General features: G+C 48.4%; 1 protein-coding gene across 4 annotated transcripts; it reads left to right on the top strand.

The window, feature by feature from the left end:
• The first annotated feature begins 26 nt into the window (after positions 1–26).
• srcap (Snf2-related CREBBP activator protein) lies at positions 27–27,583 on the top strand. 4 transcript variants are annotated; one of them, XM_062525618.1, is made up of 34 exons: positions 27–219; positions 2,029–2,102; positions 2,273–5,079; positions 7,002–7,244; positions 7,621–7,806; positions 8,396–8,536; positions 8,743–8,941; positions 9,243–9,412; positions 10,175–10,262; positions 10,384–10,473; positions 10,784–10,960; positions 11,120–11,355; positions 11,664–11,841; positions 12,287–12,423; positions 13,853–14,022; positions 14,454–14,646; positions 14,925–15,061; positions 15,228–15,414; positions 15,538–15,707; positions 15,919–16,082; positions 16,329–16,541; positions 16,728–16,892; positions 17,454–17,618; positions 17,812–18,162; positions 18,703–18,869; positions 18,989–19,299; positions 19,522–19,724; positions 19,942–20,111; positions 20,360–20,556; positions 20,745–20,859; positions 20,992–21,108; positions 21,189–21,377; positions 21,482–21,565; positions 21,662–27,583. In XM_062525618.1, exons 3-34 carry the CDS (start codon positions 2,863–2,865, stop codon positions 25,961–25,963), a joined length of 11,832 nt encoding a protein of 3,943 aa, XP_062381602.1. In that variant the 5' UTR covers positions 27–219; positions 2,029–2,102; positions 2,273–2,862; the 3' UTR covers positions 25,964–27,583. The 4 variants fall into 4 exon arrangements, with proteins under 4 accessions (XP_062381602.1, XP_062381603.1, XP_062381604.1 ...); XM_062525619.1 differs by lacking the exon at positions 27–219 and adding an exon at positions 896–1,533; XM_062525617.1 differs by lacking the exon at positions 27–219 and having other exon boundaries at positions 2,087–2,114.
• Positions 27,584–28,000: the final 417 nt, after the last annotated feature.

Below are 28,000 nucleotides of genomic sequence, written 5' to 3'. Positions count from 1 at the left end.
GCTGCGTCTAAAGTCTCCTCCCCGCAACCGCTAGATTCGGCGACCCGAACCCACTCTCTGTCGGCCCGGATTTTAGCGTGATCCCACGAATCTGCCAGTACCTCGTTGGGTACCGGGAGACAGTTTGGAATTGCCACATCACGGATTGAGGTCGATTTGAAACGGATGGCGACTCCTTCAATAAGAATTTAGTAAAAGAAAACAGCCTCGAAATTTCAGGTAGGTGGGAATTTAAGATGGCGGAGGCGAGGAGGGGGGGCGAAGGAGGAAGTGGTGGGGGGGTCACAAGGGGGGTTGGTCATGGCGGGATAAGTAGGCTCTTTTAAGCGCTCACGCCATATACAGAAAAAACTAACTTGGAAACATTTTAAGTTCTCTCATGTGCGTCTGACAATACACCAGTAATGTTGCAGAACTGCTTGCTAATTAAGACTGAAGAAATATGTATAGCAGCTACTAGTTAGCGAAATTGTACCACAGCTGAGATATAAAGCCTAACTTAGCAAGCTGGCTAAGTTACTAACCTTGTGAATGAAGTTGATTTAACAGCTTATCTGGGGTTCCAACCCAAAGTTGCATCTTAAGTAACATTGAGTTAGAATTTCACAAACCGACATGGGCACTTTGGAAGTTGAAGTAACACAGAGACAATTAACTTAAATAGCCTGTTAGCTAAGCTTTTGGGCTAGCTAATCAAATGTCTTGGACAATTTGGCTAACGGTAGGTAAGTTAGCTAACGTTAGCTGTTACTGGGGACAGGATTGAAGTGCTAACGTTACCCGACCCCCCCTTAGAGAGCACCTTTTAACAATCGCAAACTCTTACTTAAAATATCTGCAAAAATATGTGTGAGCATTATGGTCACTTATCTTCTGAAGTGTGTACCATCACAGTATGAAAGAACTAAAATGCATGATCTGGCAACTATTGTTATGTGTCATGTTTGACCCCGCGTAATGACGTCACGGGCATGGCACACTCCCGAGTAGAAACCAGGGAAGCGGGGTTTATTTGCCCATGCATTGGTATCATTAATCTGTTTCAAAAGAGATAATAACCGAATGATAGAGACTTGCCTGTGTTGCGCATTACATAACTTATGAGGGAGGGGGCGCGTGCACGAGCTACCAAGATTCTGGCTGGCTGGCTAGTCGAGACAGAAACGTTCTCAACCAAGCAGGCTCTTTGGTAGCTAGCCGCAGTTAGCTAACCAACGTTAAATCAACAGTTCAGCAGTGAAGTTAAACGAATATTTAGTAGCCATGGACATTCTCTGCATGTTGCTGTAAAGGGCCGTTTTTGCATGTCAGTATATTATATCGCAGAGCAGACAAAGGTGCGGTGAAAATTAATATTACATTAATTGATGATATTACCGCAGTGTATTGTTTAACGCCAGAAACTGAAAGACGCTTGCTGAATGAACCAGGAACCGACGAAGGGCCTCAAGTCCAAAGCGCGCTGTGAACCGATGGACAGTGTGCTATCTTACCTGTCATTCCGGGGCATAATTTAACTGTTCTATTGCTCAGGTTTGTCTCTGATTTATTGGTATACCTAGTGCAGTACTGTTCTGTTGACGAGAAGTATTTGCACGTTTTCAGTTGCGTATCCGATAGAAAATTGTGAAGTTGTTCGTTTTACGAGGTCTAATGACCATAAGTTTGAAGCTACATGTAAAAGTCTTTACTCAAAAGTTGCCAGAACAATGTTTAACTTCAACTTCAGGTTTGCAAAATGGTCTTAAAGTGTTTGCTGACTGTGAAGTCTTGGTGCAAAGCAGTGCCCGTACTGTTTTGAGTATTATCCTCACTCTTTGTGGTTGAGCACGTGCGTTTCTAGAAGGAAGTACATGCATAATGAGTATTGTAATCAAATCAACAGCACTCGAGGAATGTATACCCTTTTTATATAGGGTTTGCCAGTTTGCAGACATGCTTGCTGGTGTGGTGGTGGTTAGTAAAGGTGTCTGGACTACTTATTCCAACCAGCTATGATGTCAAGCATATCTTTGTTTTCCCCAACAGATGTTAAGGTGTATTTGATCTCAGCATCCTGGAAGTGGAAAGTTCAGAAGAGACCGGTCCTACACCACAGACAGGTGAGCCTTTAGGTGTGAACAGTGCATATGCATATATTTAAGTAATGTCTTGGCATGGGCAAATGTATCATAGATTTCAATTAATCATAGGGTCACTTCTTAGTACACTAGAAGCAAGTCTGAAGCTTCTTCTCATCTCCTCATCTTCTTCTCTTTGATGTGTTTCACAGGTGCAGTGTGTAGCAGGGGAGGTCCAGAGGGAGGAAGTGTCGGGGAGGAGGTGGTGCAGCAGCGCACCCCTCCGGCTGTGGCTGAGCTGGGTGGCGTCCCCGCGGCTGCGCAGAATGTGGCCGGGCCATCACAGCATGCCCTGCAGCCGGTCGCCGCTGCTCCCCTCCCACCGTTGGTTAGCACTGCCGCGTCCCAACCGGACAGAGACGCAATCGCCGAGGTTCAACCGAGCGCCGACACTAAGCCCGAGCTCCCCGCCGCCGCCCACGCATCTGCCCTCGACCGCGTCCCGACAGGACTGGCTGCCGCCGCTCTTCAGGCCACGACGAACCACACGGACTCTGTCGAGAGACGGACTCCCGCACAGACCGCCGGCTCTGCCACCGTGCAGGAGTGGAATTACGGGTGCGAAACGGACAGATCAAGCCAGGGAGGGTCGGACAGACCTGGCGCTACAGTCAGCGCCGACGCGCAGGGACGTCCGCTCCCAGAGACTACCAAATCGGAATACAAACAGAGCTTGCCAGACTGTCCCGTCCTGCCTGGGTCAAATCAAGCTAGTACCAGCGGCCAGGAGGAGCCTGGTGAAATGGAGCCACCTCAAGTGGCTAGACTCACCCAGGCAGACCAGGCCAGCCACGTATCTCAGCCTGATGGCCTTGAGACAACAAGGCTACAGGCTCTCTCGGCTGTCTCTGACGGCAGTGAAATCACACAGACTGAGCTCACGGAGCCCCTACACGCGACCGAGGATGCAGGAGCAGTGCAGCTGGATCCCGCAGGAGACCAGAGTGGTCAGCACTCCGTCGGAGACCACCCAGCCACTCTCAGGACTCCGGGAGATTCCGCACAGCACGTGCTGCCAGGCAATGGAAAAAGTGCCTGCTACGCTGCCAACGACGACGATGAAATGGACGGCTACCTGCCCAGATGCCCCAGTGCCCTGTCCCAGGGGCAGGTTAACAGTGGTCAGGCCAAAGAGGAGGCCCTTAAAGGCCTCGCTTACAGCGCCGCTGTACAGAAAACCATCGCGCCGCTCACTAACCTGCCTCTCAAAGCCTCTGAAAGGCCGCACGAGCCGGATGAGCTGCAGACAATGACTGAGCCCACGATGGCGCACGCTGCCTTGCCAGAGATCAACCAACACGAGTTGAGCTCAGAGATTCTGGACACGAGTGAAACCCCTCATCTGACCACAGGAGAGACCAACATAAGCATGGGTGTACATGTAGAGCAGGTTCTTCAGAACGTTCCCATACATGGAGGTGTGTGTCTGGACGCCTCTGGGAATGAGATTCTGAGTAGCCTCTCTGCAGGTGAATCAAAGGTGCTGGGGCACGGGACTTGCACTGAAACTATCCTCACAGTGACTGACGGGATACAGGCTGTAGTTACAAGCTCCACGGATGTCATTTTAAATGACAGTGAGACTGTCAGTGGAGTCCTGTCCCCTAACCCCCAACAGACTAATAGCATTTCAATCACACACTCTGAGACTTTGGAAGGACTGGGCTCCCAGTTGCTGTCCACGTCTCAGATTGACCACGAACTCTTAGCTCATCAAATGCCGAGCCCCGTCCCGGCGGCCGACACATTCTCCGAGATGGAGGTGTGCACCAACGCTGAGGGCATGATCGAGACACAAACTACTGAAATTCACACTCACGTGCTGAGGGACTTGGGGCAGGTCTGTTTCCTCCAGACGGACCTGGTGTCGGACCTCTCCTCCCTGCCCGTGGAAATCCTGGAGCACGAGGTGGAGGAGGGGACGTGGTTGCAAGTCACTGAGCCTCTGGGCGACGGGGAGGTCGTGGAGTGTACCGAAGCCCAGCTGATGGATGTCGGCGATGGGACGCACTGTCTGGAGACTCAAACGATCGAGGTCTCAGAGTGCACGGTCGTCACCTATCCCTCTGATGCCATCCTCAGCCACGGGCAGCTCCATCTGCCTGACGGCTTGGAGGTACCACAAGTCTGTGAATCCACCCTGGGCCCCTCAGTCGAGTTTCTGACGGAGGATTTGGGAACCGATGCCCCTAGCCCACACAATGGATTGGCTGGGCTCAAAGCTGAACCCGAGCCTAGCGCTGCTTCTTATGTCGAATCCGCCACATCTGCGCTAACCCCCACAGCGGCTCTCGTCGATTCCCCTGAGCAGGGGGTGGACGAGCTCCTGACGGACAACAAAGCGGAAGTAGCCCGGCCCAGTGCCATCGACCCCAAGCTTCTCATCCTGAAGCGCGGGGAGACGCCACTCCTGAAGCACCCGCCCGATATACTGGCGGTGGTGTCCAAGAAGCCAAGCCCCGTGGCTCAGGCTCTGGCCTCCACACCTGCTGCCGGAGTCTCCGCAGAGTGCCTTTCCCCGAGCACGCCCGCTGCCGCCGCCGGGCTGGATCCAGCCCTCATGGGCATCTCTCTGCCTACTCCAATTCCCCGCAAACTCACTTTCCTGTCTGAGGAGGAGGAGGCCTTAACCAGTACGGACATGCCCTCCGAAACAGCGGATAGTGTACTACCCCCAAACGCGGCCCCCGATAGCCCTCCCCGTAGGTCTGACAGCCAGCCGCTGATGGGTGGTTGGAGTGAGGTGTGCGGTTCCATAGGGGCCAAGAGGGAGACAGCTGCTGGCTCGAAAAGGCCCATTGGGGAGCCGAACGAGATGGGGCAGGGCGACGGGCCCGACTCCCTTCGGTCCCCTGCGCCGTGTCGACTGGACACCATCGCTGGAGAGAGCAGTGATGGCGAGGTTGACCTTTCCATGGAGAGCCATGCTGACAGCATGGTTACGCCCACCCAAAGAAAGGTGTGTTCCATATTTAACCTCGAACAGACTGCCAAAGAGAGCTGAATCTCAATGCCCCCCCCCCAAGGTCTAAGCCCTAAACCCTCACACACTTAACTGACATCCGTCGTAAGTGATCAAGTTTGCAAGGGTGTAAGAGTTCAAAACCATAATGGGACAGCACCTGTGACCTATCATTAGATTGACAGCACAAAAAATGTGTTGCAGGCACATTTCCATTTCCGTTTTATGGCAGTCGTTTACCGATGTTGACCGTTGGGTAACCATGTGTTTATCACAATGCAATGAATTGAAAGTAATTCACTTGAGCAAGGTATTCATAGATGTCGACTTAAGGGAAGGGCACAATAAGGGTGCGAGCGAGCCCTCAAGCACTTCACAATTTTGCAGTGGGACAGCCTAAGCCCTCAAGTTGGGAAAGCGCATCAAAGTGTGTGAGTGCATAAGGGAAGACATTGAGATTCAGCCAAGGTCATGTAAGCGTTGACGGTGTCACATAATGGTTGACACCTGAATGATTTACTGAAAAACAGCATAGGCCCTCTGGGTTGAGCCTTACTAACAGCTCTGCAGTGTAGCATATTTCTATGTCTGTGCCCGGATTGGGCAGATTATGATCTGTTTAGGAGGATGAGAGATGAGAGAATAGCTTCATACTCAGTCTGGTGATGGCCTGTAGCCTGGGTTGTTGAAGCATCCTCCTCTATTCCACTGAAGACAAAAGAAGTGCTATTGGGGCAGATGTTTGTCTTTTAATTGATGTAGGCTATCTGCCGATGACGGTGAGCCAATCCAGACCCCGCAACAGCAATCTCCCAATTATTATATTCTAAATATGGCGACTGAGCTGTCGTCGTCCCCCCCCCCCCCCCCCTTCCAAGGGAACCAATTTGGAACACTAAAACACAAGAGCAGGATTATTGCAGAATGTTTATAAATGGAGCATGTTTTGAGGCAAATCTCATAGAGGTTTTTGTTTCTCAATCAATTTATGACATAGTCATGAACTAGGTAACAGAACTATAAAAACCCATAACTATAAAGCCCACAGGTGCTTACAGTTAATTCATGTATTTTTATGAGTGACAGCTGTTGCCGGCAGATTTGCCATTATAGTTTTCTTGCACCGACGGCACGTAGACATGCCACGTGCAGAAATCTGGTAACAGCCTTTGAGCGTGTGTCAGTTCTCTCTCTTGGAATTGTAGATGTGTGATTCACAGGATGCACTTTGCTCTAGCTGAGGGCATCCCTGTGAACCCAGTCAGTGGACTAGCAGACACAGTCTTAAGTCTTGTGTGTTTTGCAGCGTGGACAGAGCAGGCCAGACAGGCAGTCAGTTTTGTCGAAGGTAAGATGTGTGACAGCTTGTGCTCTTCACGGGCTAAACGGCTTATAAGCTAAGGTGTTGTTTACCTTATGACCAGACAAGACATCTTTCACACATCATTCTATTCATAAATGCACGTGCACAAAGGTATGAGTTTAAGTGTAGCAATGGTTTACCGTAGTGGCTACATATACTATACTATACTATAGCTACACTCAGTAGTGGTGCACACTATGTCTGGACTATAGTTGGGCTCAGAGGTTAGTGTGTGTTTGTATTGTGACTCTGCTGCCTATATTAACTCCAAAAGTAATCATTGATGGGTATAGCACAACACTTTGGTCTACGTTTCATAGCTACCACATATTCCGAGACACAATTCTACTACTACTACCACTATTATTACTCAAAGACTACGCTTCTGGTGAAAAGACAGTGGTTGGTTTGACACGTCACACTTGCACAGGTGTTGGGCCAGTGGGTTGAGGTGAACCCTGCAGAGTTATTGTTTTTTGTTGGTGTGTGTGTGTGTTTGTGTCCTGTTAACTCCTTCGCTCATGGCTGGTTTTTGTCACGCCCATGTGGTGTCCAGGTGCGGCAATGGATCTCTGGGAGGGCGACTGCCGGCTCCACGCCCTCCTCCTCCCCCTCACCATCCCCCGGCCCCTCCACCTCGGGGGACTGGACCCCCATCCAGATGGACCGGGCCTCGCCTCTCCGAGGGTCCCATGGCAAGTTCCTGTCGCCCCACTCCAAGGGGGATTCCAGCCAGTCCGACCAGACGCCCCCACAGCGCCTGCACAAGCATGCAGACATGGCAGAGCTCGCCAAGCATGTGAGTATTGTTTTTCAGTGTGTTATAGTATTTTTAGTCTTTAAAAAAATAAAATAATAATAAATAAAGCTTCACTCGCTACATTACTATGTAGTAATCCTGGTTCATCTTGATGTATAAAAACATGTTATTCTGAAGTTGAAATTAAATGTTTTGGTTCCATGTCATTGAACACGGCAAAAAAAAAGACACTGAAGAGACTTCTTCCCAGCTTCTTTATTGCCTATTGAACATTATGTTTGACTATTAACAAAAACATGTACAGGCGTGACTAAGTCTGTGGCCTGGTTGCTTAGGTAACCCATGAAAGAATAGCTGAACTTCAGTCGAGGTCTATAGCACATTTCCATGAAGGTCATTTTTGTCTCTCCTGTAGGAAGCCGAAATTGAACATCGCTCGCTGGCACTGAAGCGAGAAGGCTTCTGGTCCATGAAGCGCCTCAACCGCCTGACGGAGCCCATCCGCCCCAAGGTGCACTGGGACTACCTGTGCGAGGAGATGCAGTGGCTCTCCGCCGACTTCGCCCAGGAGAGGAGATGGAAGAGAGGCGTCGCCCGAAAAGTAAGCCAGCTGAGCTAGCTTCTAATTCTATTCTAATGAGTAGTGAAGAACCTGTGAAAGCACGGGGGATCGCAGGGCCCGAGGTTATTCTGGTGCTGCAGCGTGGCTGGCAAGGGCGATCCATCAGGCAGGGTGACGTGATTGATGCGTTTGTAATTGATGGGCTGGCATGTTACATAGTCATTGGAAAAGCAGCCCACTGCAATGGTGCATCACTGTCTTGTCTGAGAGAAAAATATTTGGAAAATCTTGGTTGGTTGAAGTGTTCATTTCTGTTCCCCTGCGGCCTTCCTTTTGAAACCCCCGGAACTTAGAAGTCTTAGAATAACCGAAAAAAGACAGATTTTGAAAGACTGTTTTCTGTTTTTATCTGACATTTAGCATCATTGTGAATTCATTCACTTAAACCACTGTGGAATTGGTACGTTTTTAAAAATCTGTAGTCCTGATGTGACTTTGGCCAGCCAGACTTCTTTTTGCTGTCAGAACTGCATGCTCTTTGGTGGTGCACACTTTTGAATCTGTGTGACAGAATTGTGTGTGTGTGTGTTATGTGACCGTCCATACTGATGTGATGCTGTGCGTGCAGGTGGTGCGGATGGTCATGCGCTACCACGAGGAGCTGCGGCAGAAGGAGGAGCGCGCCAAGCGTGAGGAGCAGGCCAAACTCCGCAGGGTCGCAGCCTCCATCGCCAAGGAGGTGCGAGCCTTCTGGACCAACGTTGAAAAGGTAACGTCGCTGTAGAAAACTACTTCCTGCGGTAACTTTTTATTTGGGCCACTAACTGCAATTTTTTTAATAGTATAGATGAAGAAGTAGTTAATTTGGGAAACAATGTAGTGTCTCTGTTGAATCAGTCAGTCTTGAACCTGGAACCTCCATCTCCAACCAGCAGTATTCTCACTTTCCTAACACCTGTTCTCATCTTTGGTCAGGTGGTCCAGTACAAGCAGCAGTCCAGACTGGAGGAGAAGAGGAAAAAGGCTCTGGACCTGCAGCTGGACTTCATCGTGGGCCAGACGGAGCGCTACTCCGACCTCCTCAGCCAATCGCTGGCGGCGGCGACGGCGCCTGCCGCCAACACCGAGACCGAGACCCCCGCCTCTCCTCCGATGCGTCCCGTGGATGAGGACGGTGGGTCCCCGGGGTGCTCTCTTGGCGTCTTTTGAAGTGCACTTTGATCAAGATGGTTAATTGTGGCACTAAATTGGGATGGGAGCAAGAAAGGGATAATCATGACACATGGCATTTAATATTTGATGAGCTCTAATAGGCCCCAACTCCATCTTTTTTAAAAAGTCTTTTTGACACGAGTTAAAGAGAGTCCTTGCATGGTGACATTAGCACGAGCATTACACAAGGCACCGACATTACTCATGACCTTGGTGTCTTGGTGGTTAAAAGTCCCCTCTCTCTTCTTTTCCCCCTTCGCCAGACCACGACTTTGAGCCTCCGTGCGAGGAGGAGGACGACGAGGAGACCATCGAGGTGGAGGAGCAGCAGGAGGGGAACGACGCGGAGGCGCAGAGGAGGGAGATCGAGCTGCTGAGGGAGGAGGGAGAGCTGCCCCTGGACCAGCTGCTCAACACCATCTCCTACCCACCGGTACGTACAGTACGCCGCGCTGCTGCTGAACCAGATTTAGTTACAGTTTCAGATTCCTGCTGTCCGTGTAGGTTGAGAGTGGTTTGAACATGTCTGTTAATAATGTGCAGTTGCGGTTGAGTGGGGAGCTGTAGCGTTTATGTGAACCATTTAGGCTATAGTAAGCGTCTTGGATGATGTGATTTTTGGCAGTTTGAATTCAATATTGTGTAACGCGCATTATGTTGAGAAATTGTTGATGTTATGCTGCCAGGTCTTTGTGGGACTAAGACAGTGAGGAAAGCTTCAGTTCGTCCTATTTTGACATTGGCTAGATTTTCATTGATAGATTGTAGATAGATTATCTTAGCTTATGTTGTTAAGGCACCTCATTCCTTGAAATCCTGGCATTGAGCTCAAACCCACTGTGCCGTATCAAGTAGACCTTGGTTTACAACAGGACTGTTCCTACAACGATATCAGCAAAATTGGATTTTGTACTATTTCAAGCTGTTTCTGGATCTGTTGAGTCAAAGTAAAATTTCTTAGGGCTTTTATCCCAAGTCCTGTGGTTTCCAGACAATCTCTTATCTGAGAAAAATACTCTGGGACAACCTTCCTCAATGTCTTTTTTTAGCTATGTCAATTAGCCTAAGTGTCTGGTGTGAATCAACAACATACTGTAATGTGACAATCCTATCCCACTTTTAGCCACTGCTTTGGGCTCTACAGTGGAGTGTGAGATTGAAATGATGCTGAAATGTTCACTCCGTTCCCCCACAGCCCGCTGGTTCTGAGGAAGAGTGCTCCAACAGCTCCTCATCTGCTGTTGTGGAGGAAGACGAGGAGTTCACAGCCAATGAGGAAGATGGTGAGAGATTCTGAAGAAACTTTTTGACAGTTTTATGAACTCAGCGGCCACTGTGCATTTTCTCAAGTTTCTCTTTTGTGGGAACTTGATTTGTGTAAACAAACCTTTGTATTTCCTTCAGCTGAAGATGAAGAGGAGACGATAGAAGCACAAGAGGAACATGAAGGTGACGCCAACCATGAGGAAGAGTTGGATGACTTGGCCAAAGAGGGTAACTATTCAGCTGACACATTTTTGTTTTGTTGGCCAGTCATAATTTGGTCTGGTGGTGGACAAGAGGTGTAACAAGCAGCTTCAAGCTGTGTGCTGCATTCAGAATCTATGAAGACTATGTATGAAGTCTCGAATAATCACTCTAGACATCCTATGTATTGGTAATAAACATTGACCATCACCTGATCACATGGAGGGTTTATTTGTTGGGTCTATAAAAAGCTGAAAGGTAAATGTAAAAAAAAAATCTGAATGGTGACCGTACTGCTAGTAACCGTTAGTGACCCCTGGTCTGCCCACTCCTACAGGTGAAATGAGTGTAGCGGAGCTTCTGGAGAAGTATAAGGGGGCGTACAACTCTGACTTTGAAGAACCCTCCGGATCTGCGTCACCTGCCACCTCTGAAGAAGAGGAGAGCACAGAGGAAGAGGAGGAGGAAGAAAGCGAGGGCGAAGACAGTGATGACGAGACCAACAGCTCTTCAGGTACTTGAGGGCTCCTAGGATGTGTTGTTGTTTTTAGTTTCTTTTTCACCCTGCAATTCAGAGAATGTGCCCTCAATATGTTAATTTACCCCCGGAAGCGTGACAAGTTTGTCATCATGTAATAATGTTTTTTGCGCGTGTGTGTGTATGTACCTTCAGACTCCTCAGAGGCAGTGAACAGTGATGACGATGTCATAGAGGAGGATGAGGAGGAGGTAGCTGAGGACGATGAAGAGGATGAAGACGATCCCGAGGAGGGCATGGAGGCCCTGCTGAAGGAAGGTGACCACAGCCCTCCGCTCCCCACCTCGCCTCGGCCCAAGAAAGAAATAAGCCACATCGCCGCCACAGCGGAGAGCCTCCAGCCGAAAGGATACACACTGGCCACCACCAAGGTAAGCACTGCGAGGTTACGCCATCAGAACTGCCCTAATGGCAGTGGTAGCTCTTGTACTTGTGAACACAAAAGTGCTAGTAGACGTTGACTTGTGCAGAATGGCTTGAATTGGCTTTGAATTCAGGCAGCAGCCATTGTAAGCTTAATGCATTCGCCAGTAGATGGTGAAAATGCATTAATGATAGTCAAGTGTACCCTGTTGCCTCACTTTGGTTTACACAATGGCTGCCACATGAATAAGGCATTTGCTCTTCTTTATGGCACTTGAGAGATGAGTAGCGTCCCTGATCAGCGTGTTCTCTGCAGGTGAAGACTCCTATCCCCTTCTTGCTGCACGGCACTCTGCGTGAGTACCAGCACATTGGGCTGGACTGGCTGGTCACCATGTACGAGAAGAAGCTCAACGGCATTCTGGCAGACGAGATGGGCCTCGGCAAAACCATCCAGACTATCGCTCTGCTGGCCCATCTGGCCTGTGAGAAAGGTACAGACACGGATGCAGTTGAAAACCCTGAGCCCATGGAGAGGGAATCCAGTCAGTTATGATATTTACCTGCAGGGTTCCCATGAGCCATGGAATTTGTGGAATATTATGGAATTTTGGGAAATCTATTCCAGACATGGAATATCTTATCATTTTTTGGGAAAAGTCACGGAATATCAGAGAATTTTGTTGTAGCAGTTTAAAATTCACTTGCCACAATGCATGAATGCAAATAGCATATTTCCACATATAATTGGTGTAGTTGTGGTTAGCCCAACTTTGTTTATTCAATGGCCATTTATTCATCTCCTGTTCTATGCTGTAACTCTATTCTAACTCTACTCTATAATTTGAATTTGAGTTTTCAGGGACCTTATCAGGAAAGAAAGATGTGATCTATGCATTTTTAAAAATGTTCAACTGATGTTTCTTTTATTTTTTACAGGAAACTGGGGACCCCATTTAATCATTGTGCCCACCAGTGTAATGCTGAACTGGGAGATGGAGCTCAAACGCTGGTGTCCTGGGTTCAAGATCCTCACCTACTACGGCAGCCAGAAAGAACGCAAGCTCAAGAGACAGGTACACGCCATGACTGAACTATGGGTGGCTAGGGGTGGCACGGTTCACAAAATCTACGGTTCGGTTCGTATCACGGTTTAGGGTCACGGTTTTCGGTTCGGTGCGGTTCTTGTTGTTATTTTTTCTTTTACTCTTTAACACTCCAGAAACATATTTCAGCACATAGCTTAATCATCCACAATTAGGCTAGAGTATTTAGAGAATAGTTATCATGTAATAATGCACAAACTGAATTTGACTTACATAAGCACATTATTGTCTGAGGAAACTTTAAGCTTCAGTTGAGATTTTGATAAAGCAAGAGGGAAGACATTGATGATTTCAACAAACTTTCATTTATTTGGCAGGGATGGTGCACCAGCACAAAATGTAGGTCGTCCACCCATATTTTTCATTGCATCGCCTTTTTATCGCTCTCCTTTCATATAGTGTGAATGATTTTTTAACAAGATGTAAAGCTTGTCTTTATTTGAAACACACACACTATGTAATTATTTATTCATTCTATATACTGACATGTCTGATATTCATAACAGCAAACTTTATGCAGATTATAGCCTACTATTCATTATAACTCCACCTCTTAAATTCAGCTGTCTGGCTGAAGCCTCAAAATATTGTAAACAAAGTAGCAGGCTAAGCTCATCATACTCTACTGGTTGGACTGTCCAGTTTCCCCACATGTGTTTTAGTTTCAAGGTAGGCTAAGCTAATACTTTTTCTCCTTGGGACAGGCCCTTTTAAGCCTTGGAGTTGAAAACATTGGTATTGAGATGGTCAGTCAACTTGAATGCAAGAGATTTTATCAAATGTCTGATGCTAACCGTTTTTAACAGTAATTTAGCTAATCGTCTTCTGTGCGTCATTGCGTTCACGATTGTGAATGTTCTATTTGGATTAATATGCATGTCGAGGGCGGGTGTCCATTGAGCGCGCACGAGAGCGGGCCAAGGAGAATGAGTTTACTTCTACTGTTTGGTAAAGTTGCACGCATAGTCTACAGTTGCGGAAGAACATGCCTCCACCCGGGCAGGGTCAGGTGCATCAGTTTGACCACGCTAGGGATGATCTCTCGCACTTGTCATTTCTAAAACCTTGCGCGCAGCACTCAAACTCCATACTCCTACTCTCGCACGTAAGGGAAACACGTCGTCACATATGGTAATCAATTGCGCATGCCATAACTAGCCTGAACCGTAGGACCGTACGACGAAAACACACTCCGAACCGTGACATGCGAACCGCACGGTTCGGAGCATTTTTCAAAAACCGTGCCACCCCTATGGGTGGCTCTTCTTGTCTCTAACGACAAATAGACCAGCAGACAGAGAGAGGTTTTGAACCACATAGATTGAAAAAAAGATGGACACACCAGGAAATCCATTGATCATGAATCGATCCTGATTTGCCCTTTTGTCCTTATCCACAGGGTTGGACCAAGCCAAATGCGTTCCATGTGTGTATCACCTCTTATAAGCTGGTGCTGCAGGACCACCAGGCATTCAGACGCAAGTCCTGGCGGTACCTGATCTTGGACGAGGCCCAAAACATCAAAAACTTCAAGTCTCAGCGCTGGCAGAGTCTTCTCAACTTCAATAGGTAATGCCTGGTTGATACTGGTTACAGTTTCATATACTTGCTATACATTGACTGCATTTTCTTCAGATTATCTTGGCAATTGGACTTGGGGGTTCTTATGCTTCATTTAAAAGTCATAAAAGAATATGTTGTTAGAGATTTAGAGATTGTTTTCTAAATGTAATGCTTTAAGTTATTAACAGCACAGTTAAGAGCGCTCTAGTCTCCTCTGGGCTGGCCATGCCCCTCAACGTTGTGCAAGGCACTGCTGCAACTGTGGCATGCCTGTGTGTGACTGGAAATAAGTGGGAGAGAGATGGGGGTGGGTTCAGGAAATCAAACCTCGAACCTGGTTCACCGAGGACACTCGGAGCCGAATGTGGTATGGGTGCCGCCACAGCTCCCCCTTTTCCTGTTTATTCATTTTTTTATTTACTTATTTCCCCCTGCAGCCACAGACGCCTGCTCCTGACGGGAACGCCCCTGCAGAACAGCCTGATGGAGCTGTGGTCGCTCATGCATTTCCTCATGCCGCACGTCTTCCAGTCCCACCGCGAGTTCAAGGAGTGGTTCTCCAACCCGCTGACAGGCATGATCGAGGGCAGCCAGGAGTACAACGAGGGCCTCGTCAAGAGGCTCCACAAGGTGAGCTAGCAGTGACATTAGACACAACACAATATGAGTGTGGCCAAAGAGCCTTGTTTACTAACTCAACTTCCACCCTCTCTGGTGTGACTGTCCAACATCAGATGTTACAACATTTACCCGAGTGCTCTCTACCAAATGGGTTAGAGTTAGATATTTACAATTACATCTAAAAAAAAATACATTTTGACATTTAATCAATTTAAACTCTCCTATAGTGATTTAGCATCTACTGATTTTATCCATTGATTGCTGACGTCTTATCTCTGCCCCTGTAGGTCCTCAGGCCCTTCCTTCTGCGCCGTGTCAAGGTGGACGTGGAGAAGCAGATGCCCAAGAAATACGAGCACGTGGTGCGCTGCCGTCTCTCCAAGAGACAGCGCTTCCTCTACGACGACTTCATGGCCCAGGCCTCGTGAGTGCACTTCCACCGCATGTCCAGGGCTTTCAAGTCTACACTAAACCTGGCCCCCTCTGCAGCTTTTGTTAGGGTTAGGTGCCCTGCTTTAATAATCTATTTGCGCTGGTCTCCTTCATTCCTTACGATTCCTCTCCTCGTTTTTTCTCTCTCTGGCGTTCAGGACAAGGGAGACTCTGGCGAGTGGTCACTTCATGTCTGTGATCAACATCCTGATGCAGCTGAGGAAGGTGTGCAACCACCCTAACCTGTTTGACCCGCGGCCTATCCACTCACCCTTCATCACTGAGCCCATCATCTTCTCCACCTCCTCCGTCGTACAGCGGGCCCTTGAAACGTCGCCCTTTGAGGTATGGGCCCCTCTGTCTTGGGCGTTAAATCTTTTTTTAAAAATCGGAAGTCTATTCATTGTTTTAGTCCCACTGTTTGAGTTCTTTGAGTCTTAAACCCTTTTCTCATCATTCCGTCTGTAGCGATGCAACCTGTCCATGTTTGACCTGGTGGGGCTGGAGGGTCGCGTGTCCCGCTACCAGGCCGACGTCTTCCTGCCCCGTAGGAAAGTCACTACTCCCCTGGTGCAGGAGATCATGGACTCCCCTGAGCCGCCTCCCAGGCCCAAACCTGTGCGAATGAAGGTCAACAGGTCAGTAGGGAAACGCGACTTGACAAGCACAGCACTACGCTGGACTGAGCTAACATTTGGATTGTGCTTGTAAACAGGGATTAAGATATACTTACATGATCGTTGCTCCTCTTACGCTTGTTTGGATTGTAGAACAGTGTTTTTGGTGTGTGTGTGTAAGCCACTGCCAGCTTGGGTTACTCGTTCAATCTATGTTGGCTTTTCTTTCCAGAATGTTCCAGCCCATGCCCAAAACAGACGGCCGCGCATCTGTGCCGGTGAACAACCCCAGGCCTACGTGTCCGGTGGCTCCTGTCGTCCAGCCCCCGCGGCCTGCCCTCATCACGGAGGTGCATGCTGCCCCAGCCCCCATCCCGGTGCAGCCACCTGCACAAGGCAAGACGCTTACAGAATGATAATCATGCACCTGCACTGCATTGCTGTCCGCCTCAACAATCCACAGACTGATATCAAGTGTTGTTAGGAAGTGGCACAGAGTATTATGACTTTGGATTATGAGCGCTGAGCAATCACTGTCTGCATTGCTCCTCTGATAGTTATATTTTTTTCATAAATGACTTCTGTTCATACATGGGTGCACACACTGTCTTTGTTATAAAATGCCCCTCTCCTGTGCCACAGTGTGTTCGGTGATGCCCGCTGCAGCCACTTATGCCACTGCTGTTCCAGTGACTGTGACCCACACGGCAGCAGCTGCCCTCAGGCCTAGTGCCCCGCACCCCATCCTGACCGTGCGACCTCCGACCCCGCTGGCCCCACCGGTCGTCTCGGCGCCCAGCAGTGTCCTCACCCAGCGGGTGCTTCTCAGCCCCGATATGCAGGCGCGGCTTCCATGTGAGCACTCAGTGATTCTTCTCCCTCTAACTGCTGCACTTCACGTTTTTTTGATGACCGGTCGTTTCCTCCACTGCTTTAAATATGGCACTTTGGTTTGAAGCAGCTTTGGCACTGTGAAAGTCTTGTGTGTGTCGCATGTCTCATGTCTCTCTCCTTTCCCCTCACATGCGCACGCACACACAGCCGGGGAGGTAGTGAGCATTGCTCAGTTGGCCTCTCTGGCGGGGCGACCCGTGCCCACCGGCCAGGGCAGTAAGCCAGTCACCTTCCAGCTGCAGGGCAACAAGCTCACCCTGTCAGGGACCCAGCTGCACCAGGTGCCAGTGCAACAGCCCCGGGCCCTCCAAGGTGAGCCCCTCATAAGGTTCCAGCCGCAGCATTGCATGTCCGTGGGGTTAAGCCTTGATCCCTTTTGCATGTTGCCATTCCGATCCAATGGTGATTTCTCAGAGATGATTCATATTGATTGTTAATAAATCTCTTATAGGTACGGTATTACCCTCTAATTATGTAGATACTTTATCAATACAGCTGCCTTGCTGAAATCGACTCACCTTCAGGTGCATTATATTTAATGTAAGATGCTTACTTAAATAGGAAATTCCGCAGAAGTGCACAAATATAGTTCATTCAAATCATTCATTTCAAATTCTTACAATGAAATTGTGAATGAGGGATTTTAGTTGTCCTTCTAAACTTTTGAGTGGCTGGGCTAAGTAGGTGACTGATCATTATGGCACGGTGATCATTACAAACGGTGATTTAAAACCTAATTTCCATACAAACACACATCATATAATGGCATAATTTGAAAATCGCGAAATCATCCCCCCCCATCCTCAGTTGTCACGTACGAGTGCTGAGCATGCTTGTGTAGTCACAGCCGTGTGACTGTTGTGTGCTCTGCAGGCAATGTAATGCATCTGGTGACCAGTGGGGGGCAGCACCACCTGATCAGTCAGCCAGCACAGGTGGCGCTCATCCATACAGTCAGTCAGGCAGGCAGCAGCGCTGCCAGCCCAAGCCCAGCCCCAGTCTCCTCTGGGCTGGCCATGCCCCTCAACGCTGCGCAAGGTACTGCTGCAACTGTGGCATGCCTGTGTGTGACTCATAAATATTTAAATAAGAGAACGGTCGTGTGGAACTATGAGCAAAGCTAAGCTGTTTGTCTTCCTGTGTTTCTCTTCCTTCCTGGTTATTATTTCACTTTTTTTTTTTTTTTTTGTTTAATTTTTTTTCCCTTTCTGTAATGGTTATTTTTGTACAGTTCCCTCCTCCATGGTGACCGGATCTGGGATTGTTAAGATCGTTGTCAGACAGGCCGGAGGTAAAGAGACAGGGCCGGTCCCTGCCCTCGCCGTGCCCCCCTCCCCCCGCGTCGTCCCTCCGGTCACACTCTCCCTGCACCCGCACACAACCACCGCCCCGCCAGCGAGGGCGCCGCCACCTCCTCAGCGCCCTCCTGTGGCCCAGCCGACCCACTACGCTGCTCCGCCTCGCACCCCTACCTCAGCCCCAAGTGGAGCCCAGCCCCCTCGCCCGATACTGAGGGTCCTGCAGGGACCACCTCCTGCAGCACCAGCAGCAGCAGCAACCGCAGCAGCACCGGTAGAACCAGGTGGGTAGTGATTGTTCAACAGTTAAGACCTGTTCACAGCAGGAACAATAACTATAAAGATAACTTTAACTATTTTAATGAAAGCATCCACACTGACCAACGATAAGGGAAGTCTTTCTTTGTGTTGATGAATGTGATGGTTACATTTTTTTCCAGCATTTTCAAAATTGCTGTGAATGTGAACCCCGGCGTTTTCCATGTAGGACTATACTTTGTTGCTGTTATCATTGTAGTTCTCATTCTTGGTGTGACTGGCCCTTTAAACAAGAGACAGGACATGTCTTTGCTCTTTCTTGTAACATATATCTCAATTAGCAATTTTAGCGTTGTTTTATGGTGCTAGTAAAATATGTACATATTGTCCTATCAATAACAGTGTCATTGCACATCACAGATTTTCCTCATATTGTGCACGGCAAATGTATATTACCCCAATTTGTGTAATCGTACTGCTTTGTCTGTTTTTGTAACCAAGGTAATCATTTGGATTTCTACTAAATGATTCTCATACTTTACCTGCATACCTCTGTTCTGTGTTAGTGCGAGTAAATGCCACACCTGTCCCAGCGCCACGAGAGGAGAACAGCGATATAGTCGCGGTTCACGCAGACCCACCAATGTCCAAACCCAGCAGTCAGCCGGGAAGCTTCTCTTTCCAGCGGCCTCGCACTCAGCCTCCACCACCCCCACGCTCACCTTTCCACATGGTATTTACAATATCTAAAAATCCTTGACATGTGTTTTTCCCCTTTTTTTTAGTCAGTAAACAGTTTAATCTTGTACCTGTACCTGCATTGATTGTCATCTGTCTTCACCTTCGGAACAGTCATGGCTGGAGGACGGTCTGAAAGCTCAACGTGACGCCCGCCTTGCCCAGATCATTCGCGTCAACGAGTTTCACTGCAACGCCAAGCCTGTGTACGGCCAGGAGGTGCTCGACTTCCTCACCTTCCTCCCAGGCCCTGCCCCTAAACCTGCGTCGTCTGCACTCGGAAAGTGGAACCGCTCTGGCCACTCCTTCTGTCTGCTCGCCCGGTTGCAGCGGACTCAGGACCTGTGGGTCCAAAGTGAGACCCTGAGGACCGCTATTCAGAACACAGAGGAGAGGCTCGCAGGACTTTCGGAAGTCATTGATAGGTATACAAGTTTAATGTCTTGAAATGAGTGTGTGTGTGTGGCAGGTGGGTGGGGCACATGTATACCAATTTTATTATATTAGCTATTTTGGTAAAATGACGGTGTCATTTTGATTTTGAGGTCACCAAAACAGCTCATAAAAGGTTGGATAGGTGAGGGCAAATAATGCCACGTGTTGAGGCTTAAACTAAACTTCTTCCTCGTTTTCCCCCTGGTTTTCAGGTTCACTTTTGCGATCCCACCCGTGGAGGCTCAGCCCATAACCATGCACAGCTGCCACCCTCCTCCCTCGCTTGTGCACCAGCAGGCGCTGTTCCGCTCTGTGCTGACCACCCAGGTCACCCCGCTGCTGCGTCCGCTCCATCGCATCCAGTGCAACATGAGGACCCACTTCCCAGACCTCAGACTCATTCAGTACGACTGCGGTGAGTTGGCGTCATTGCAGTGGCTTTTACACGTTTTTCTTTTGTATTACGTTAGATTTATTTTTTCACAGGTTTCCTTATTACTAGCCTGAAGTCCCTGAAAGAACTTGGATGCTATCTGTTTCTTAGTGTTGAGAAGTTCAGATGTTCAGATGACAAAAAAACAAAACTCTGTGTGTGGATATATAATTATTATGCCTCTGTTCCAACTGTGCAGGAAAGCTGCAGACTCTTCACCTCTTGCTAAGGAGGCTAAAGACCGGAGGCCACAGAGTTCTCATCTTCACCCAGATGACCCGCATGCTGGACGTGCTGGAGCAGTTCCTCAACTATCACGGACACATTTACCTGAGGCTGGACGGCAGCACACGCGTAGAACAGCGACAGGTGAGATGCACACCTGACACACTTGCCCTCCTGTCGGTGGCTACAAAATGCCTGTACCTTCCAGTTGTTGAACTTGTACAGTTAACCAAGCCCAACATTCAAACCCATGGCACATTTTTGCCTGGTAATGACATCAAATGTTGTTAAATTTAAGAATCTGAATTTGGGTTTTTAATAATGATGGGCTCTGCTGTATGTACACAGCCTGGATAACTAACGGGTTCATTTGCAATTTCTGTTTTTCTCAGTCTCTGATGGAGCGCTTCAATGCAGACCGGCGCATCTTCTGTTTCATCTTGTCAACCCGCAGTGGTGGCGTGGGTGTCAACCTGACGGGGGCGGACACTGTGGTGTTTTATGACAGTGACTGGAATCCCACTATGGATGCTCAAGCCCAGGATCGCTGCCACAGAATTGGGCAAACCAGAGATGTGCATATCTACAGGTACACAACCGCAGGGATTTGCATTTAACTCTCCTGTTTAACATTGTGGGTTTGTGTTTGTCCTAAATGTCATGCTTTTGAATGCTGATATCGGTGATCTAGAGAGAATGTAAATATTGAGATGTACTGTATATATTTCATAAGTCTTGTGTGACAAGTGTTCCTAATCTATTTAACATTTTCTGCAGGCTTATCAGTGAACGCACCGTTGAAGAGAACATCTTGAAGAAAGCGAATCAGAAAAGGATGTTGGGTGACATGGCCATAGAGGGAGGAAATTTCACCACTGCATTCTTCAAACAGGTTAGTCTTCCAGCAGGACTTTTATATATAAAAGTAGCAAAGTTTTATTTAAAATAATTGTGTGAGCGAAGATCGTAACTGCCTTTTTGTGTTTTGTTTTTGATTACATTTCTTGTCCTTGTCCTGGTACAGCAAACCATCAAGGATTTGTTTGATGTGACCGAGGGGGAAAAGAAGGAGGCAGAAGTAGCTCCGCCTCCAACAGAGGAGGAGGACATTAATAAACATCATACCACTATTCTGGAGCAGGTAAGACTTGAAAAACTGACGGGTCGGTTAAAGAAAGACCGCAAAAACACTCCATCACTCATTTTCATGTGTTTTCTCAGGCCTTGTGTAGAGCTGAAGATGAGGAGGACATAGTGGCTGCATCTCAGGCCAAAGCAGAACAGGTGGCTGAATTGGCAGAGTTCAATGAGAGCATCCCATTGGATGATGGAGCGGAGGGAGTGGCTCGTGACCAGGAAGAAGAGGAACTCTCTAAAGCCGAGCAAGAAATTGCTGCTCTGGTAGAACAGGTAATGTCCCAGTAGTGCAATGGTAATTGTGTGTAATGTAAGAATGTATTTTTGTAAATGTTGATAACTAGCTACTCATTCTTGGTTTTCCCATTGTCTTTTAGCTCACACCTATTGAGCGGTATGCCATGAACTTCTTGGAGGCCTCTCTGGAGGACGTTTGCAAGGAGGAGCTGAAGCAGGCAGAGGTGAAATATCTGTTTAATCAACCAGCAGAATAATCACATCATTAACACTTTTGTGTATTTCATTCCTTTTATTAATATTCCTCGTGGTGTTTACAGGAGCAAGTAGAGGCTGCCAGAAAGGGGCTTGATCAAGCCAAAGAAGAGGGCTTGAAATTGCATCAGTCGTCTGACAATGATGAAGACGACTACTCACCAATACCACATACCCCTGAGGATATGTTCCAGACCACACCTGCCCGTCGCACACGGAAGCACAAGGAGAAGGGTGCTCCCTCCACTAGAGCCAGTGGGAGGCTGAGAGGGGCTCCTGCAAGAACTGATGAAGACTCTGCCCTATCCCCAGCGAGCACATCAGCTGAGCTTGAGAGAGCAAATGCCTCTATGTCTGCTCCCACCCCACCCAGACAAGTGCCTGACCAACGTAGAGCCCCGCGAGGTAGACCGCCTAGCAAAGAAGCTGCGACACCTACCATTCCTGCCCGAACAGAGACCTCCAAGAATCAAGCTCCGTCAAGTGTATCCTCATCCCGACACACAGACTCGACAAGCCCAGCTTCCCCACTGAAAGACGTGCCCGGTAAATCCAGAGCCACACCTTCTCCCCTCCGCCAGAGTTTGTCCCCACCGAGCTCAGTGCCTTCCACTGCCGCCTCCCCTGCAGCAGGGAGATCCCATGCTGAACACGCTGCTCCTGCTGGCCAAGAGCGTGTTGAGGAGGTGAGAGGAGAGGTGCAGTCAGGTGCGTCTGGGCTGCAGGTAGACCATGCACCAGTGTCCTCTGCAAGGGAGAGGGGAGTGTCTGTATCCTCGGGATCCATTTGTTCTCCCGAGCATCAGTCCGACTTGGAGGGCAGAGACCTAGATCAGCCGAGCCAACACTCCAACACCCTCTCACCCAGCATGGCATCCCGCTCGCCTCGTAAACGCCAGTCAGCTGATGGTGAGGTCCTCAAAGGCCTTCCAGAAGATTCTCCATCTGCCAAGGTCCTACGGAAACTTCCCGGTCGCCTCGTTACAGTTGTTGAGGAGAAAGAGAAACAACCAAGGCGGAGGAGGAGGAGAGGAAGTGGCGGAGCGGGACACACCGAAGGGTCCTCAGAGGAAGCAGAACACACAGAGTCAGAGCGAGACACTGGCCCGTCCTCGCCAGATAAAACAAGTCACGCTTCTCGAGATAAAGACACTCCCAAGTCACCTGCAGTCTCTAGTCCCCTTCCACAGCCACAAGAGAAAGAACAAGTATCACCTGTGTCACTTGGAAGTCCTGGGAAAGTATACCACCCCTACTCTCCTACCAACCCTTCTCCAGATATGCCTGTTCTCAGAAACTTGCCTGTCCGGCGGCGTCTGGAGACAGAATCCCGAATGGCTGCTCAGTTAGGGGAGCAGCATGGAGTAGGAAGAGGGAGATGGCCCTCCGACCGAAGGCAGAGCCTATCACCAAATCCGCCAAAGAGACAGGACATGAGTCCTACTAAGGACAGCACTCTGGCCCCAGCGACTGCAAACACTGATAACCCAGTACCAGTGAAGCGCAAGCCAGGACGGCCTCCCAAGCGTCCAGTTGAACAAACCGTTCCTCCACCAGCAAAACCTGTGATTGTGGAGAAAGATGCTCCTGTCTCGCCAAAACGGAAGAGGGGTCGGCCCCGCAAGGACTCCACAATTAAGCTAGATGCCATTCGTGCTGCTCAATCTTCGAACCCTCCAACTCCTTCAAATCCTCCACCTCCTTCAAAATCCATACCTCCTTCAAATCTTCCACCTCCTTCAAAATCCACACCTCCCTCAAATCCTCCACTTCCTTCAAAATCCACACCTCCCTCAAATCCTCCACCTCCTTCAAAATCCACACCTCCCTCACATCTTCCACCTCCTTCAAAATCCATGCATCCTTCAAATCTTCCACCTTCTTCAAAATCCACACCTCCCTCAAATCCACCACCTCCTTCAAAATCCTCACCTCCCTCCAATCTTCCACCTTCAAATCCTCCACTTCCCTTAAGCCCTCCACCTCTTTCAAACCCTACACCTCTGTCAAACGCTCCACCTCCTTGTAGTCCTAAAAGCATGCAATCTGGTCTTAGCTTACCAAGATCCTCTTTATCCAGTCTCCAAGAGGCCCCTTCAGAGAGTGTTCCTGTTCACACACCACTACCCTCATTACCTGCCAAAGCTGCTGACAAAACTTGGCTACCTAAACCAGTCACTGAGACCAACATCACCCATGTCACATCACCCACACCTACAAGTAACTCGCTGACCAATGAAACGCCAACAGCTATGCTTGCACAGTCCAAATCTAGTGAATCCCAGACCAACACATCACCAGCACCAGTACTTCCTCAGCCTACAGTCAGCAAGTCTCCATGTGTGACTTCTTTCCCCTCTGCACAACCAACAGCCACCTCTGACTCGAAGACCACATCTGCTATACCTGCTTTGCCAGTGGAACCCAAGCCAACGGTCACTCAGATCCATTTATCACCCGCATCTCCTTCACAACCCAAAGTGAGGGAGACTGCGATACCCTCTACTCACGAGGTTTCACAACCCTCCCAGAGCAATACTCAGAAAATTGTAACCACACTACCCCAAGTCCCACAATCCACATCAAGTGACTCTAATACAAAACCAATCACTGAGTCTAAGAACTCACAAATTGACACGACCCTTGAGCCCAAAGCCTCTGTTCAGGTCACACCATCACCTGCTGAACAACAGACTGATCCCGTGTGTGCTCCAACTCCCACACCTGCCGAACCTGAACCTCCTCCAGCATCGGAGCCTTCTCAGGAGCCTGCTCCTGCTCTGCCAATCCCTCAAGATGCCCTGGAGGTGCAGGACAAAGAAACAGCTGAACTACTTGCACATGAAAAGACATCAGACAAGAAGGAAGCCGCAGAGACTGACACAAAGGAGGATGGTGAGAAAGAAATAGAAGAGCCATCTCTTAAGCCCCAGTCAAAGCGAAGGCGAGTGGAGAGTTTACCTGAAGAGCAAGAGTCTGTGTCTGTAGCTCCTGAGGCTAAGACTGACACATTTGCCCAGAGCGAGGGAACTAGTAACCAAAGCAGAGACGAGGGTAAAACAGATGGCAAAGATGGAATTAAGTCCTCAAAGAAAAGAGCCATTAGCCGACAGAGCAGCCAGGACTCTGTTCGTTCCTCTTCACCTTCTTCTGTATCATCAGCTGGTACTCGTTCATCAAAGAAGGTGACAGACAACAGGTCTACAAAGAGGAAAAGAGGTGAAGCTAAAACAGCTGGCTCAGAGGATGAAAAGAAACCTAAGATACAAAGGCGGCGATCAAACTCTCCATCCTCCTCTTCGGACTCTGACGACTCCTCTCGTAAAGAAAAGCGTCTCACACGTGCTGAACGAAAAAAGCAAGAGAAGGAGAACCACAGTGAGAGTGATGGGAGGAGTAGTGACAGCAGACGTGGACGAAGGTCCAAAAAGGAGCAAGCAGCTGCAAATGCCACAGGGGGTGATTCTGGTAGTGAAACCTCCACAAGAGTCATCCGCAAATCCTCAGGCCCTTCATCAACGAAGTCTGGCACCACCACACCTGTGCCCTCAACACCACCTCCCCAACCTGAGGTCTTGGGCAAGCGTTGCTCAGCCCTCAATGCTGCTGCCAAGCTTTTGGCCATGAGAGGCCGGGCAGGTGATACACCCCGTCCCAGTAACAAAGTGAAAGCGGGTGACAAGCAAGAGTCCCCGACATCATCTGAGAAAAGCACTAAGTCAAAAGGAAAGGGCACACAGGGGTCCCCCCAGACCAACTCATCTGGTAGTAGAGGAGGAAGTGGTAGACAGACGCCCACAAACACTCCGCTCACCACTCCGGAGTCGACTAGGTCTATTTCACGGTCCACCAGGCAGCGTCCCGGTAGCCTGTTGCCCCCACTTGACGCCGAGAACAAGAGGGCAAAGAGAGACAAGAAAAAGAACGAGGAGAGGAAGGAAGATGGAGAGGACGAGAACAGGGAGTCCCGCTCCTCACGGGGGCACAGCGCCTGCAGCAGCATTAGCAGCGACCGGGGGGCCGGAAGCAGCAGGAGCCGCAGCAGCAGCAACAGCAGCCAGTGCACCCCCAGCCTCAGCTCCCAGAGCACAGGGCCCCAGCGTCCGCGATCTAGAGCAACCTCCTCCGGCAGCGATACTGAGAGAGGGAAGCAGAGCCATAGCAAGTCAGGTGAGAGGCGGGGAAGAAAGAGTCACAGGGAAACCCGCTCGCAAAAACATGATAGGTCTGAGCTGAGTGGGGGGTCCGCGGAGGGGACCCCAGACAGGGTGCTACGCAGCGTGGCTGCCCTGGCAGCAGCTCAGGCCCGTTCCCCAGCCTGCAACACCCGCTCCTCCGCCACCCAACACCGACATACCAAGACGTGATTGGGTGGGTGGAGGAGATATCAATACAGCAGTTAAGGGGAATAAGGGACGACGACCAGAGCGAAGCCACAGAGGGTGAAAGACAGTGAAATGTTTTAACGGGTATTAAGATTAAAGAGGGGGGGTGAAGGGAGTCGCCATTCTGTAATCAGATAAAGGGCAGTGGAATGTCTACTGTACAGTGTAATGAAGACTGAGCTCCCTCACTCTCAGGCCCTCTCCTCTTCTCCCGCTAGGCTGTCTACAGCGTGGAGATGGCTCAGAGACACAGGACTGAGGTGGAAAGGGGGACTTCCTTTTTACAGAAAATGTGACATTGCAGCTAAGATGGCATGTCTGTACAGAAGAAAACTCAAAATCCCAGAGACACGTTGGACACCTGCGGATTTGGACAATAGCTGAGAGTTATTGTTAGTTCACACTATGTACTGTAATCATATAAAGACTGGAATACTAAGAGAGGTCTGTGTAAAAGAGAAGTTGTAGATTGTACCCTTTATACAGTTTACTTGTGCTTTAAGGGTAACTGAAAATGTTGTCTATTCTGTATCCAGAAGATTTTTCAGTGGAGGGAGAAAAGCTTTTATGACAGTTGGGTTCTAAAAAAAATGTTATGGCAGTTGTTTCAATCTGTCAGTTCATCAGTTTAAGGATATTCTGTGGATTTCTCCAGGGTATGAAAGAGAGCAGGTCTGTAAATGTTATCTTTGCTGCACTATGCTGGAGTTTGTCTTTGCTTGGACCTCCCCGTCTTGTGTAATTCTTTTTTTTCTATCCATTTATTTTAAATCCAGCCTGCACATTTTTTTTTCATGTTGCACATCTGAGAAAATGTCCCAGGCGTTGGAGTTTTTTTTTTCTTTTTTTTTTTAATTCATCAATTTCAAATCAATTACTTCCGACCTGGTACCTCACACAGTGCAGTTTTTGTCAGCTCTAAATGTGTCCTATCTCTTGAGCTTGTGATGAATCTTGAAGATAGTACTTAATTTGCTCGCTGTTGATGCCGAAAAATGGGAGACAAACCTCAGTATGTTTTCTCTTCACTTATTATCCAAAGTAACAGTCATAATGGTCATTGTCATTAAATTTTATTCTCAATTAATCCTGAATCAGTGTGATCTAAAAAGAGAGTGCCTGTTTTTGAGGGTGGGTGGGGATCCTTGATTGCCTTGTAAAAGAAATTACAATTAGGATTGTGAATATAGGTTACTGTGTTCTGCGGAAGAAAAAAAACAGTAAGTTAGGTTACCAGAGAAGAACCCCTGCTGCCAAATTGAAACAAACCAATTTGATGCACTGTTGCTGCAGTCACCTTTTTTTTTTTTTGTTGTTGTTTTTTTGTTTTTGCTTTTCCTTTCTTGAAAAGATGCTTTGGAACGACATGTTTCAGGACATGTTGAACCTTTAGAAAGGATGATAAAGGCTTTTTAAATCACAGAAGGTCAATTTAAGGCTCAAGATGTTTGTATTTTGGGAAATGGGTTGAATATGGTGTTGGTCTTATTTTTATTTGTCTCTTTCATTTGTTACATTCCTTTTTGTTCCCTTGTAATTCCACATTGTTTTACTTGAAAGATAAAAGAAAATACATTGAATAAAAAGACCAAAAGTAATTTATTTCAAGTGTTCTTGTCTTTTGAAGATTACAGTAGAAGCTGTGCGCTCCCAAACTGATGATCTTGAGGGGTTCTTCATTTTAGACGTCCAGATGGAATGGGTGCTTTTCGTATTCTCAATTTAGTCCGGTTTTATTTTATTTAAATTGGCTAAATGCATGTGACTAAGGCCTACTCTGCACTCTGCACTCTGCAGTGGAATAGACATAAATCATCAATACACAGGAAATACTCATGGTGACCGCTACCTAAAAGTGTTTAAAGCCTTTTTAAACCAAGATCATAGATTTGTTTAACACCTTCACCTTGTAAATCAGAAAATATGATATGAAAAAGCCTAATAATTCAACTATTGTGATAAATGTGCTTTCTGGAGTAGATTAGCACAATATACTTTCTTCCACTTGTGACTGCAGCT

Source organism: Sardina pilchardus, chromosome 22, assembly GCF_963854185.1.
Source record: "Sardina pilchardus chromosome 22, fSarPil1.1, whole genome shotgun sequence".
In the NCBI taxonomy this organism is placed as follows: domain Eukaryota; kingdom Metazoa; phylum Chordata; class Actinopteri; order Clupeiformes; family Clupeidae; genus Sardina; species Sardina pilchardus.
This window is presented reverse-complemented; position numbering and strand designations above follow the sequence as displayed.

Excerpts from the sequence above, each read along its gene's own strand:
- srcap (XM_062525618.1), top strand. The coding sequence starts at position 2,863 with ATGGAGCCACCTCAAGTGGCTAGACTCACCCAGGCAGACCAGGCCAGC. Across the intron at positions 15,062-15,227 it reads GACTTCATGGCCCAGGCCTC|GACAAGGGAGACTCTGGCGA; the intron begins GTGAGTGCACTT and ends TCTGGCGTTCAG. Across the intron at positions 18,163-18,702 it reads AGCAGCACCGGTAGAACCAG|TGCGAGTAAATGCCACACCT; the intron begins GTGGGTAGTGAT and ends GTTCTGTGTTAG.